The sequence below is a fragment of the Ostrea edulis genome, chromosome 3 (genome assembly GCF_947568905.1).
Source record: "Ostrea edulis chromosome 3, xbOstEdul1.1, whole genome shotgun sequence".
Classification (NCBI taxonomy): domain Eukaryota; kingdom Metazoa; phylum Mollusca; class Bivalvia; order Ostreida; family Ostreidae; genus Ostrea; species Ostrea edulis.
This window is the reverse complement of record NC_079166.1, coordinates 6,307,546-6,323,578: the sequence shown is the minus strand read 5'-3', so window position 1 is coordinate 6,323,578 and position 16,033 is coordinate 6,307,546. Positions and strand designations below refer to the sequence as shown.

Genomic DNA, 16,033 nt, shown 5'->3' with positions numbered 1-16,033 from the left:
CAATTTAACTCTAATTTGTCTGTTTTGGACCACTGCACCACTCAGGATCACAGTTGAAGATCATGTAAATATTGTGACAATTGATTTATTTCCCCTTCACCTCTGCACCTCTCGGGGTCATGGACATTTAAGACTATTTTTACATTGAACATTCTATTCTTTGCTCATGGCGTCTGCACCTCCCAGGGTCAACGTCACATAAAGTTGTGATTTTGTATTGAAATGTTGTTAATTGTGTTGCTTGGCCTACCCTATGTTTTGGAAGCCCAAATGTGATTGTATTACTCAGCCGTGCCCATAAACGCCAAATGAATGTAACCTATAATTTGTTTGTTTTATTGCGCAACTACGAGATAAAAAAATCTATATTTCCAAGTTTGTTTGTAATTAGGGACTACGTTAATTTTATTATTTCATGTGCATGATGGCAAGTCTTGCAAATCAGATTAACGGAATTATGATAATCACTCGGGACACGTCAATGACCATATCATTCTTAGTTCGGTCCAACAGTCACACCGTATATACATATTACGTATACATTTTACAATTAAGAACATTAATATATGTTGAACTTGTCAGTTTACAAAGTTACACACACACACACACACACATATATATATATATACCCGCAGCGTGGGTCACCACATTTTTTGACGTATTTGACCTTATTCAGGGAGAAATTGGCTCGAGTTAGTAGTTTTTTTAGGCATGGTGCCTGACGTCGGCTGTTAATAATTTGGGATGAATTCACCACATTTTTCATATTGTTGGATTGTTCCAAAATTGGAAAAAATCGTTTAGCTGTATTTAAGATATTGTGATTCCTTGGATTGTGTGTGACGACGAAAGGCACATTGTTGTTCTGTTTGGTATCTTTTTGGCAGGTTTTCCGAAGTTCTGAAATAGGTATTTTTCTGCTTGTTGGATTCCAGTATCAATAAGGTTTTCTGGGTAATGCTGTCGTATCAAATGTATCTTTAATTCTTCTAAGCGTTTTTTACGTAATGTTGAATTTGGAATTATGGTGCATATACGTCTGGCCATATTGTATGGGATATTACGTTTAGTGTGTGACGGGTGACACGATCTAAAATCTAGATATTGATGAGTATCCGTTTCTTTGCTGTATAAATCAGTGGTAATGTGATTGCCCTCTTTTATGATAAATAAATTCAGAAATGGTAGATTTTTAGTGCTCGCTTCCATTGTGAATTGGATTGATTCATGTAAATTATTTAAAATGAATGAAATCTTTGTAAATCCTCATTGCTTCTCGTCCAGAAACTTGTGGAGAAAACTACATAGGACAAACGAACAAACTTAATGCGCGAGTAAAGGTGCACAAACAACAAGTAAAAGATCCTAGTGTGTGGAACACCCCATGTAGTGAACATTTTGCGGAATGCGGGGGTGGTAAATTTAAAGTGTTCCCGTTCTTTAAAATGTGGACTGAAAATGAAATAACTCGCAAAGCCAAAGAGGACTATTTTCTTAAACTTTTCAATCCAAGCCTTAATAGAAAATAATTATTTGAATAATTGAACTACAATTTAGCATAATATTTTTACAAAATAGACAATTACCAAACGCTACCGGTTAACGTTATTATGACGTCATAAAGGACTCGTTTAATTGACGTCATAACAAAGACGTTACTAAACAATTTTTGTATACATATTTGAACTGCCTGATGAACCATGCAGACATGGAGAAAGCGCTAGCAGTAAATGATTGTTTTTTATGGAATGTGTCATTCTGATTTTCTATATATATATATATATATATATATATCTTCAGGATATCACAGAAATAGATCTGCGCGCGAGAAAATATCAATGTGTTCTAAATATACCAATTAACATACTAGGCACATAAACCTGGGGGCTGCTCCCCTTCCACGTCTTGATAAAGTTGAGTTTTTGTTGATTTGTTTTTCCCCTCCCCCTATTTTTTAAAATGCAAATATATTTATTTTCACATGAAAAGTAAAATACATTGGCGGATCCCCCATCGCACTCTTCTGATGGTAGTAATGAATGGTAAGATGTAAGCTTGAATGAATTCAAAGGCAAACAGTGTCCTTCCAATTTAGGATTTAAAAGTTTGGGCAAAACGACATTTTTATGTTACTTGTTTGCTTGTCGACCATGTCAGAAGACAATTTCTACGACTGTCCCCGAATGTCAAAAACGTTGTAATGAAATGTGAAGATAACGAACAGTGATCGGTCCCATAACTCCTATTAGTAGTGCAAAATAAGAGTTGGGCAAATATCGACCCCTGGATACAGCAGAGGTGAGATCAGGTTACTAGGAGGAGTAAACATCCCCTGTCAACCAGTCACACCCGCCCTGAACCTTATACCATGATCAGGTAAACGGAGTTATCCGTAGTCAAAATCAGTGTGCCAGGAACGGACTAACAATCGGTATGAAACCCGTGAGACAGCTATAAAATGTACATGTAGATGTCTGTGTACTAACCTAGTAAACTCTTTAGAAATGATATTTCAACAGCGCAACGTAAATTAATTTTGAAATTGGCGGCCGCGCAATAAAATAAGTGGAGGCCGCCAGTTAAATAAGTGACGATCGCAAGATAAAAAGTGGCGGTCGCTCGATGGTAAGTAGCAGCCACTTGATAATAAACGGCAGCCGCTCGATAGTAAGTGACGGTAGCCAATTACCCTGGCATCTACCAGTGTCTGTTGAACACAGCATCATAGGATTCTGAGATTGACTCGCTTCTTTAATTCATACTAGGTATCCGTATACATGTATTCATTTTATACATCGGGGTATGATGTAAAAAATTAACAAACAAAAAACAATAACTTTTCAAATCGTCAATGATGATTATCCTAAATAAAAGAAAGTTGCCAATTTGATCCACAATTGTTGACATCATAATCATTTTAATTCACGAACTAACATGAAACGTGAATGGTGGTCCTGGTAAATTACTTGACTTCCCATATACTGCGCATTGATGGAGAGGACATGGACTCTCCCGCCAGGCGTATCTGACCTGCACCACGTGATTTCCATGGTTACACGAAGATATATCCAAGGTAACGGTAGCAAAGTCATGTGACGTCATCGTGGTGTTCATCCAGTGGGCGTCAGCAGGAGAGCAGAACTTCGTTGTATGGCTTACACAACAAACCTTGTAATAAGAGTTAAAACATGAACTTGTCATCAACTTGTAAAAAGGTTTTCAGATATTGCGAATTTTTATTTTTATTTTCTAAAATAGTCTTTCGGGACATTTGTTTGAAGTTATGAAAGTCTTACAAACATTTTAGCAATGTATATTGATTTTGTGTTTACTACATGAAAAATGTATTTCATTAAAGATAAACTTAAAGGTGAAAAAAATTAAGACAGGTATATGCTTATATGTGTACATGTATCAATGAAGCAGATGGCAGTTTTGTTATTGTTTCTGTTCCTGTTCCAAATACACAATTGTTATAATCAGCGTGGTCAGATATCCTCTATCATTGTTCAATAACTTATATAAAAGTGAAATAGCTAAATTCAACAAATGGCGATTACTTTCGTGATCTTTTAAAAAGGTTTTTTTATTTTTATTTTTTGGACAATATCTGCACGTATAACATTAATTATAATCTTTTTACATACACAATTCTTTTTAATTACTCATCATCATCTTTATTTTCATTGATTTCTTCATAATGATTTTTTTCCCTTCTCTTTTCCGATTCTGGAAATAAGTCAGAGACATTTTAGTAACCCGTCGATAAATCTAGTCCCCAATCAAATGTTGTTTGTTGTACAATAAACTTATAACGTTTCCGACTTTTAAATGAAATAGCGAGGGATACAAAATACATCTTTGATGCTAAATTGACAATTCAATAAACAAAATGAAATTGCGCCTTGACCGACCCCCCCCCCCCCCAAAAAAAAAGAAGCAGACAAACAAAATGTACAGTTATACATGTATTGTGTAAACCATACGAGTATACATGTACGTCAATCTGTTTATTGTGAGACATTAATTTCCGAACATAGCAATGTCACATTAAAAGATCTCTGTAATCTTCTACACATGTACGTGGTCAAATTTGTGTACTTTTAAATGTTAGACGATGTTTGCGGTAAAATATAATTTCTATACCATAAGTAACAATTGTTTTGAAAACTTGAATTTCATTACAGAAATGAAATGGTAAAGAATGATACCTCAAACCCATCACTGGATCTGACTTCGATAGGAGCTAGTCCACGGCCGTATTCAATCGTCAGATGGCGGTGCGTGCTGTCAATCACAGCAGATGTAGGGAATGGACCCTCGAATTTCACGCCACTTTGATGGTAAGCCACGCCCAATGCCGCAAGGTACAGACGATAAGCTACGTCATGCTTGTAACGTGGATGTATGCTAGATTCAAATAAACCGTTATGTTTCTAAAGGTTTTTTTTTTTTAAATAGCAAGGCTTTGGAATAAATGTACATGTACAATTGATTGCACATAGGAAAATAATTTTATATATGTACATGTAATAACCAATCCGACATATTCACACGATTCATCATTTCGCTTTGGATTTCCAAACCCGACATATCTCTATCGGCATTTGTTATAAATTTAATACATGTAAGTAATTCAATATTTCGAAAGCAAGACAGCCAAATGTTAAACAATAACATAACGTGTTGTATCCAGTGTTCCATCACTCACAGTGACTCTTGATATTTTGAAATTCAAATTCGCGTATCTTACTTTATATATACGAAAATCATTGAAGTTCCAGAATTGCTAGGTGTAATACGCTTTTAAAGCCCAACATATCTTTTTCTCTTTGAGATCCCGATTTCCAGTCATTCTTAGCCGACTGTTTCCTACTCGTCGTCCGCCAGAACCCCCCCCCCCCCAAAAAAAAAAACCCCCACATAGTACATGTACATACAAGACCCGCTCGTTTGGAGTTCAATAAAGATTTTATTATTAAACAGAAAATGAATTAGTCTTTGTGTCTTACAGTGGAGAAATTCCCAACAAATTAAAAAACTTATCATACATTTCATTACCTATGAAATATGAAACTAACTTTCTATTGGGTGATTTGAAGTCTGGGAGATCTATATAAACACTGACGTACCTTCCGTAGGGTGATTTGAAGTCTGGAAGATCCATAGCCACGGCCATGAAGACGTTGTGGAGCAGAGAATTGGGAACGTATCCGATATTAGCTGTCTGTGCCCACCGAAGCAGGGGGAAGGCAAGATTTGACGCTCCCTCCCTCGAGGGTGCCAACTGTAATGTATACAAAATCCTTATTTTCAAAAACCTGCCATCTTGTTTAGTGTACATGTATATTATATATATAAGCCAATGCCATCCATGTTTGTTGATGATATGGTTTCTATTTTCGAAATCGTGTTACAATATTTCAGCCATCGATATCTGCAGTGGATTTCTTTGAGGTGACATGATCAAACTGCCTGATTATTTAAATCAAATGCTGTACCGCTTTTTCTCCTCTCATCATCGTGATAAATCAGTCGATACAGTGTGAACAGAAGTTCGAAGGTCCGGACAATTTCATAGACAACCCTGATTTGTCAAAATTTCCGATTATCACAGAAAATTTGACCGGTGTGGCTCAAAGAAGATGAAAGGATCCACAAGAAACTCAAATATTAATTATGATCAATAATTATTCATTCGGAATAAAGTAATGTAGATTGATTATATGTGATTATATTCGATTACAGACTAAAATTTTATACCATTTGGTTTATTGTTTTTACATCGGAGAACTTGGGTACCCCATGTTTTGAGTTCCACACCTTTCTTCTTTAATAGTAAATTCGAACCCAAATCGATAAAATTGCCTGTGATACTAATGAAAGACTTTATATAATGTGATTCAACATATATTTACCCCTTTACCTAGTGAATATCATTCATAAAATATCGTTATGTTCGTATTCACACTAAGTCTTTATATTCCTACGCCGTGAAATAACTGAAAGCGTTTCCTGAGACACAAAAGGAAAACCACCCTATTGACTCTCCCTCTCCCCCCCCCTCTCTCTCTCTCTCTCTCTCTCTCTCTCTCCTTCACTACTGAATTATAACGTGATGGAAAAATCACCGTTAACATTTCACAACATGCTACAACAACAAATTAAAAAAGGTTGCTCGTCCTCTATGACAGATTCGGATGGCTGATATTTTATATGAATAATCACACAATTTCAATGTAAGAAATGTTTTCAATTAAAATGATCTTTAATGAATTAGATATTTGATAGTCAATATTTATTTTTATTCATATTTTTTTTATTCGTATCGTCCAATTCCCGTGGGGATTCAGGTTAGAATATGTCCTCAGCAACCCCTTGCTTGTCGTAAGAGACGACTAAATGGGGCGGTCCTTCGGATGAGACCGCAAAAAACCAAGGTCCCGTGTCACAACAGGTGTGGCATGATAAATATCCCCTCTGCTCAATGGCTATAAGCGCCAAGCATAGGCCTAAATTTTGCAGCCCTTCACCGGCAGTGGTGACGTCTCCATATGAGCGAAATATTCTCGAACGGAACGTTAAACAATATTCAATCAATCATTCCATCAATCATATCTTCCAACGAACTATTTCTTTCGGCGTAATATTACGAATTAATATAGTTGGGGTTAAAGGAGATATTTTGAAATGCAAATTAAGTAGTCTGTAAGGATGAAATATGTGATAAAAATACTCGCCAAGGTTCGGGGGTGGAAAACACACAACTTGTTGAATAATAATCATATCCAAACACAAACCATTTGACCCGCCAGGGAGTCAAAACCCTGGGCTTTCGAAATTCACAATCTCTCTCTCCCCCCCCCCCCCCCCCCCCCCCTGGGATAATGAAATTTACAAGTTTGGTAAAGGACTGCCTACTCCTGCTAAATATTTATTTAGTCTCAATTTAGTATCCTGTAAAATATATTTTTTAAATGTTTAACACATATATCAAGTTTAGCCGCGCCCTGGAGTCAGAATTTCTACCCAGGGGATTATTAAATTTATATTTCTGGTAAAAGCCTTCTCACTCTGCATCACTACGCATTTAGTTTGTATCAAAGAGGTGCGGTTATAAAGAAAAACAAAACAACACAGTTATCAATTTTTGTCCCTAAGGTCCCGGGGACGCAGGAGTCCTGAAATTTACAATTATATTATCTTTGTTCCAAACATGCCTCATACCAATTTTCGATTGATTATGATTGAATATTGTTTAGCGTCCCTCTCGAGAACCTGACACTCATATGGAGACGTCACCTTTGCCCGTGAAGGGCGGCAAAATTTAGGCCTATGTTTGGGGCTTACGGCATTTGAGGAGGGAAGGGTCTTTATCGTGCCACACCGGCTGTGACACTGGACCACGGTTTTTACGGTCTCATCCGAAGGACCGCCCCGTTTAATCGTCTCTTAGGAAAAGCAAGCTAGGGGGTACTAAGAACCAATTCTCACCCGGATCCCCACGGGACGTGTCCCACCGGGACTGTTATGTACTACTGATAAACCAACATACGACGGAAGGTTCAAACTATTATTTGACCCCAACACAGCAATGATGTATTAAAGGGTAAAAAACATATATGAATAGTTCGCACACGGAGAGCAATGGTCCGTCGGATGGAGGCTGTAACTGTCGGTCCGGACAGTGTTTGGAAGACCACAACTCGTTGACTTACATGCGTATAGGTACCAAAAACAGTCAGCCCACCGTGACCACAAGCAAGGCACCAATATATGGTAAAATCTCATCTTTTTTGTATGATAGCAAACAATGGCTGAAGAACTACCAAGTCGTTTTTAAACTTCACAAAGAAATTAAGCAAGCATGAACAGTAACATTTGGAAACAACAAAGCACCTGTACGAAACCGAATGGGAAGGAGGAGCTGGTTGTTCCTCCAGACGCTTTGCTGAATTTCGCTCTCCAGTCGTTTATCATCTCAAGAAACTGACACGAGTACTGGTTAGCATGGTGAGCATTGGCCTCTCCTGTTAAAGTAACGCATCTTTTACAGTTCATGAACAGGTTAGTAATATTTCAGCCATTTTACGGAGGTTAAGTAAATGAAATGTGATCGGTTTTATAAACAGGAATTTATATTGATTCTATTTCATTATATATTATATATATTGTATATAATTTTGCTGGGGCAGTAACCAGGAAATTCAAGAGGTTTTGTGGTTTATATTGAATAAGTTTCAAAACTTATCTCACGAAAAGGAATAATTATGCTTGATATTTAGATAATTTTTGCTGTACAAAATTAACAAACAGCTGATTCTTATTATGCCTTTCAAACATAATGATATACATGTGCACACGTGCATTGACAGATGTAAAGAAACGGCATATCTAAAGAAGAAAAAAAAGAACAGTTGACAATTAACAAAGAAATCACGGTTTTACCTTGGTACCAGATGACGCCTTTGATCGTGTTTCTCAAAAGTGGGTAGATCATAGCATTGTAAAGCTGGTTATTTGAATTCTGATTCCTATCAACGAGATTCAGTGCAGGCTGAAATTGCTGGTTATAAAAACGAAACCTCACTAGGAATTAAACTTCCGTAATTAAGCTTCTCACTGTCCATCAGCAAAAATGATGTGAACCGACCAACCCAATGCACGCCGAGACGACGATGAATCGTCTACAAACTTTTGATTAGATTACAATGCTGTGGGTATCTGTAGACAGTGACAATCCTAACAATGGTTATGACAGATATTACAAAGTACATCAGGATGCTTCAAAGAAGAAATCCCACATGTTTACTAGCTCTGACTCCTGCTTGGCATATACCTACATTGTATGTCACGGAAATATAGGGGATTTACTCTATCTGCTAAACATGACACATCGATAACTCAACTATATCATAAACGGGATGAATCCAGCTTCTCTATTGTCTATTTCCCATATTTAGGTAGAACGAAACGACCACAGAATTTGTGAAATGCTGACTTTAAACGAGAATGTTGAAACTCCTGTGACATCAACTTAATTGTGAATGGTCTGCCTCAATTTAAAAACTGATCGTACAAAGAACACGCACTTGTGTGTCACATCAGTTGAGAGACATAAATACCATATGCAAAGACTAATTGAATTATAATATTGTAATATAGATGTAGATATGGGAAGTTGAGGAGGAGGAAGCTGAAGTATGTAGTATTTCGCTAACTTCGAGTAGATTCATTTATTATTTAGCCATTCAGAATTGGAATTCTACCTCTACGCTCCTATCGCCAAGGTTTGTTAAAAGTGAAAAGGGTCATGTCATGTATTCATAGATAAAGTACAAAGTGGGGAATATTCTACCACGAATCGGAATTACTAGACTGCAAATAATAATTTTACAGTATTTCTCTGATACTATAGTATAACACGCCTATAGCGAAACACTGGAATGTATGAACAATTTTAATTTGTTATAAACGTAATTCGTTATATCCACTAAGTTACTGATGTGCTTTAAAACTCTAGGCCAGGAAATGAAAATCGTTTGGTTGTAAGCTTGGATTCATTATAATTTAGTATAACCGTCTTTTACTGATATTAAGATTAAATGATAAACCTTTTACGATGACCACTGAATCCGGAACAAGCTGATAATGCGTCTGGAGATGACCACGCTTCGATTCTTGTCCCTCCCCAGTCGGCGTCGACCAATCCGATTGGATAGTTAAAATGTTGTGACAAGTATTTTCCATATAACCAACAAACAGCAGAGTAATGAACCATAGTCCCTAGAAACAAGATTATTGCTTGCATGCATTCCTAAATAGCGCATTGAAACACCGATATCAAACATCAACAGCTTAGTCATGCTCATCTTACTCCTATTGGGTTTCAGCCACAGCGCAGTATCGTGCTGTACATCTCCATACGGTGTGGCAGAAAATGCATTGTGAACTTGAAACAGTCGAATATTTGGGTAATTAACGAGGTCTGCGTATTCCTCAGTGACGTTGATTAACTAAAAATCAAATCGACAGGCCATATTAACAAACGCTTAGTATTGTTTAATGTACAATGGTGTTTAAAAGACAAATTGAACCATCTTACTCCAGCAACAGTGAACTCCATATTGCTCTGTCCTGAACACAGCCACACGTCACCGAATAGAACGTCAGAGATCTGGAGTGTCCCCAGGCTGGACGTGGCGGATACTGTATACGGACCATGGTCAGTAGGACTCGTAAATGTCGCTTGCCAGATCTGATGACTATCTACCGTGGCCCTAGCAACTTCATTGTTGTTTAGTTTGATGTGTACTACGTCACCGATTTTGCTGGAGTGTCCCCATAGGCTTGTTCCGGCGGAACCCTGTTGTAGCACCATGTGGTCATGGTAGTAGGAGGAGAATGTAAAATTCGCTGCATTTGCTTTAAATAATATTTTTACGTGAAGCAAATCATATGCACTGTTGCATCCGTTTTGATATACATGTGTCAAGTTCTATGAAATGTTATCTAGCTTTCAAATTGTAAGCTATTAAGTTGTTTCAGTCCATGACAGGTTAAGATAACGAACAGTGATCAATCTCATAACTCCTATAAGCAATACAGAATAGAGAGTTGGGCAAAAACAGACCCCTGGATATACTAGAGGTGTATCAGGTGCCTCGGAGAAGTAATCATTTCCTGTCGACCTCTTGCATCTTGATCAGGTAAACGGAGTTATTTGTTGTCAAAATCAGTGTGCAAAGAACGGCCTAACAATCGGTATGAAACACGTCAAACGGCGTATTCGTAAGGGTTCTGACCCCAGGGCGGGGCTAAACTTATAGTGTGTATTATTTATGTGTCAGCTTGCTGATACTGTATAAAATCTAAATGCATACCTAGGTATAGCAGAAATTGATGTACAAGAAATAGTGAATTTCACAACCCATGGTTTTGACTCTAGGATGGGTCCAAATTAACCATATCTTTTAATATTAATACGCCTATTATATATGTAAAGCCTTTCATCAGTATATGAACTTTTGAGGACATTGAAGTTTTAAGAACACATCTTGTTTTATACTTTTACTGAACATTACAATTAAGCTTAGATATCCAGAACAGGATTTCCCCCTACATTTCATAGCTCTTGGAAGTAGTGATACCTTTTCACTAGTATTCAGATGACCGATGAGGCCTGTGGGAGTAGTGATACTTTTTTACAAGTATTCAGGTGACCGATGAGGCCTGTGGGAGTAGTGATACTTTTTCACTAGTATTCAGGTGACTGATGAGGCCTGTGGGAGTAGTGATACTTTTTCACTAGTATTCAGATGACCGATGAGGCCTGTGGGAGTAGTGATACTCTTTCACTAGTATTAAGATGACCGATGAGGCCTGTGGGTATCTTGTTATCAGTGAAGAAGTCTTTCAATTGATAAAGATGATAGTCACTATAACAATTTTGGTCCCACCCTGTAACCACAACCCCTATTTCTGGGATCATGAAATTTTCAATTTAGGTAAAGGGTATGATGCATTTAGTTTCAATTTAGTATCAATACATTATCGTACAAATGGTTTTTTTTTTAAGAATTGGATACGCATGATGGACGCAGCGCAGGTGACTAAATAGTCGTTTCTAAGATTCACGAAATCGCACAAATGATTTTTTTTAAATCGTACAAACGACCTTTCAAATCTTTTGTACGATTTACAAGCTAATACAAACCATTTTTGTAAACACTAAATCATACAAAATATCTTTTAAATCGTAGGAACGTCTTTTGAATTTGTTTTACTAATTCGTAGTTAACGATTCAATTCATTATTTTTCTGCTAGGTTAACATGGCAGGAATTCGCCGTCGTACATCCCTGAGCATTGTACAAGTATGTCCGACATCATTAATTAAAATCATTTGTGTGCATTCAATAGAGCAATTCGGAATTTACATAGTTAATTAATATCTCAACGCAAAGTGTAACTCGACAGCATATATGTGTATTTTCCTCACCACAAATGTAGAAATCCTACTAAGATAATAACTCATACATGTAGATGATACAACTTCTCTAGTTGAAATTTGTAACCGAATAATAAATATAGAATGATAAAGGCAACACATTACTGACACGTGTGAAATGTGTTTAAGTGTTCAAGAATTATTTGTTCTTTTCAATTTCCAAAATAATTCCGCATCGGTTGTAAGAGTCTAATAGCAAATTAATAATTCGTTCAAACCAATTCGATTTTTTTTTCGATATTGAAATTAATCTTACAATTCTTCTACACTTGTTCGATTGATAGTAAAAACACAGGATCGTGGCTTAGCGCGCCATAACTAGGTCAAAATGTCCTACAAACAAACCAAGCGAGGTACATTGTATGCATTACTAAAGTGATGAAAACTTTAACAAGAAAAGAAGAAGAAAGAAAAAATCCAAACAAACAGAAATCATGCTGATTATCTCTGATATAAGGTTAATTAATATCAAATATAATTTATCCGTACCTATTTCTACCGGTTAAAGTGATATTACAGGACTGAGGAGTAATTTGTCAAAGAAATGTAATAAATGAGATCAACTTACTAATACACGGTGTAAAACTGAAGACCATGAAAGTGGTCGTATAAAAAATTATAGACCACATGGCTTGTGTCGTCTGGCTGAGTTTAAAATTGGTGACACTCTGTGGTGAAGATTCCTTATCATGCACGTCTTACATCAGAGTTCGTGAAGACAAGGTGCTCACATTATTACACCTTACTCAAATCAGTTGGAAGAGAACCTTCTCAATATATTTTATACCCGAGCGTATTTATTTCTAGAGAGAAAAAAAACTTACTGGTAGATCTGATTCTCGTGCAGTTGTGCTTTTCTTCAGTCTTGTAATGTGAGTAATTTCCTTGACGTGTATTATAATATTAACTGTCCTATCCAGATCGGTTTATGTAACATACTATCCCTCGTGATTTACGAATTCAAGGGTAAGAATATCTCAGGTTTTTTAAAACTTAAGATAACCTATGCACGTCTACCATTCATTAATCAAAGCACTTTGGTTCAGTTTTATTTTTCCTCACTGCTAAATATATTAACTTACCTTCGTGTTATCGCCCCCTACCCCCGTGTTATCGCCCCTTACCCCCGTGTTATCAGGCGCGTAGCTGCCTATACGCAAGTACGCAACTGCGTACACATTATTTGAGAGGGGGGGGGGGAGAGATACTTTGCCGTTAAGATAGTTGTGCCTAATATAACTGCATTATATAATTATAATCCCGGTTTATGATTTAATCAGCATCATAATGTCCATTCAGTCAATTTCAAATCATTAACATAATGTTGAATGCCATTCTAATGTTCATCATACAGTGAATGTACATGTAGTACATGTATACGGATTAGGATATTCTTCGTTATTGGCACACTGATTTTGACTACGGATAACTCCGTTTACCTGGTCAAAATATAGGGCTCACGGCTGGTGTGACCGGTCGACAGGGGATGTTTACTCCTCCTAAGCAACTGATCACACCTCTGGTATATCCAGGGGTCTATGTTTGCCCAACTCTCTGTTTTGTATTGCTTATAGGAGTTATGAGATTGATCAGTATTCGTAATTTTCACCTTTCATCAGTAACATTTACCATACATGTTTCTACCAATATCATGCTGTCGAAAACAATGGGGGAAATCATATAACAAATGTAAAGTCAGCCCACGTACACACGATGAACACTTTAGAAAATAATTTTGTGAATTCTTTTGGGTTTTGAAATTGACAAGAAACCCTGTTTCTATGCACCAAATAGGTGATTTCATTGGTAAATCCCAGGAGCTACCCCCTGGACCCCCATAAGGACTTTGCGCTGGCCGCATGGCGGCCCTCAGATCCCTTGCTATGCTTCGCATACACTTCGTTTTCTTTCTAGCTACGCGCCTGGTTATCGCTCTCTATACTCGTGTTCTCGCCCCCTACCCTCTTGTTCGCGCCCCGTACCCTCATGTTCTCGCTCTTTACTCTGGTGTTCTCGTCCCCTACCCTCGTATTCTCGCTCTCTACTCTCGTGTTCTCGCTCTCTACTCTCGTGTTCTCGCCCCCTATCCTCGTGTTCTCGCTCTCTACTCTCGTGTTCTCGCTCTCTACTCTCGTGTTCTCGCTCTCTACCTTTGTGTTCTCGCTCTCTACTCTCGTGTTTTCGCCCCCTACCCTCATGTTCTCGCCCCTACCCTCGTGTTCTCGCTCTTTACTCTCGTGTTCTCGCTCTCTACTCTCGTGTTCTCGCCCGCTACCATCGTGTTCTCGTCCCCTATCCTCGTGTTCTCGCTTTCTACTCTCGTGTTCTCGCCCCCTACCCTTGTGTTATCGCCCCCTACCCTCGTGTTTTCGCTCCCTATTCTCGTAGTCTCGCTTCCTACCCTCGTGTTCTCGCTCTCTACTCTCGTGTTCTCGCTCTCTACTCTCGTGTTCTCGCTCTCTACTTTCGTGTTCTCGCTCCCCACCCTCGTGTTCTCGCTCTCTACTCTCGTGTTCTCGCTCCCCACCCTCGTGTTCTCGCCCCCTACCTTCGTGTTCTAGCTCTCTACCCTCGTGTTCTCGCTCTGTACCCTCGTGTTCTCGCTCTCTACTCTCGTGTTCTCGCTCTGTACCCTCGTGTTCTCGCTCTCTACTCTCGTGTTCTCGCTCTGTATCCTCGTCTTCTCGCTCTCTACTCTCGTGTTCTCGCTCCCAACTCTCGTGTTCTCATTCCCTACCCTCGTGTTCTTGCTCTTTACTCTTGTGTTCTCGCCCCTTACCCTCGTGTTCTCGCTCCTTGCCTTTTTTTAAGGACAACTTTAAAAAGTAATACCATATGACGTTCATCTATAATTGTTTATCGATACTTGATTTTGATCTTATAGAAGAAATAAGTTTTGATAGTTTTTGAATAAATAAAATATGACTTCTTTTATTCAATCGTTGAGTTTAGTCTTGAATTAGCCATATGGAAATTTCCAGAACGTAGCGAGGCACAACTATTCTCGGGCCTTTTCGGCAAGTAAAGAAGATGCGCTTGGTTTACGCGATCAGCATAGAATTGTGTAGGTGTTCAGTGTTAGTTATACTAATAGTAGTTTTGACTAGGCCCATATTTATAATCTTATGAAGATTTATAACTATATTACTTATATACATTTCATTCAATGAAGGACACCCTCCCCCCTTCCGAGACCAACGATCTGACACATCGATAACTTTTTTAAATACGATATTCATCTGACATCTTTGATGTTCTTAATTTCTTCCGTGATCATTTAAGTAACTGTTTGGACTAGCGTTTTGTTATAATTTATTAGCAGTTAATATGTACTGTTATGTACACAGAGGTTACATGTAAAACAAAGTTTCTATTTTGGTTGAACAAGTTTTATGATAACACAGATCTTGAATCTTGAAAGTAAGTAATACGTCGAAAACTGTCCAGAATGTCAATATTTCTAAAAAAAAAAAAAAAAAAAAAAAAAAAAAAAAAAAAAGAATAGCAAAAAAAAGTAAGTGCAAAGCATTGGATATTTCGACACATGTTGGTTATAAAAATCAATTTAGAGAGTAAGCGCAAATAAGAGAGAACAGAAAAGTATCATTATAAAAAGATTCAGATTTCATCGAATCCGTAACGTAACAGGTATATAAATGTAAACAGGGCTCGTGCCTTGTTTCGAAAATGAATAGTTTAGAAGTTTATATATTTTAGCGTCAGTTTTTGAAATTTAAGGTTTGCTGCTATGTTTTACACAAATCAAATACTATCATATTAACAGATGAATATATAACTGTATTACTTTTTACCAAAAATCGTGTCCATATCCGTTGATATATTGTCATTTATATAGCTGGAAGTAATGGCGTATGCATACATTGATAATGCAAACTTTACAATTGTATAATGTATATTTACTTTAAGCTTCAGATTTCGTAATTTTATCACAGCATGCGTAGATATAGCAGACTTCTTCCTCTAAAATCCAAATAAGACTTATCTCTCAGTTGATGCAGATTTA

General features: G+C 37.4%; 1 protein-coding gene across 1 annotated transcript; it reads right to left on the bottom strand.

Annotated features, from left to right (window-relative positions):
- Positions 1-2,744: 2,744 nt before the first annotated feature.
- Positions 2,745-12,855, bottom strand: LOC125674534 (sialate O-acetylesterase-like). The gene is made up of 9 exons (XM_048911691.2): positions 12,578-12,855; positions 10,106-10,425; positions 9,878-10,016; positions 9,615-9,786; positions 8,449-8,534; positions 7,900-8,030; positions 5,133-5,287; positions 4,212-4,410; positions 2,745-3,168 (listed from the first exon to the last, which is right to left on the bottom strand). The coding sequence occupies exons 1-9, from the start codon at positions 12,636-12,638 to the stop codon at positions 2,923-2,925; spliced, it is 1,509 nt and encodes a 502-aa protein (XP_048767648.1). The 5' UTR covers positions 12,639-12,855; the 3' UTR covers positions 2,745-2,922.
- Positions 12,856-16,033: the final 3,178 nt, after the last annotated feature.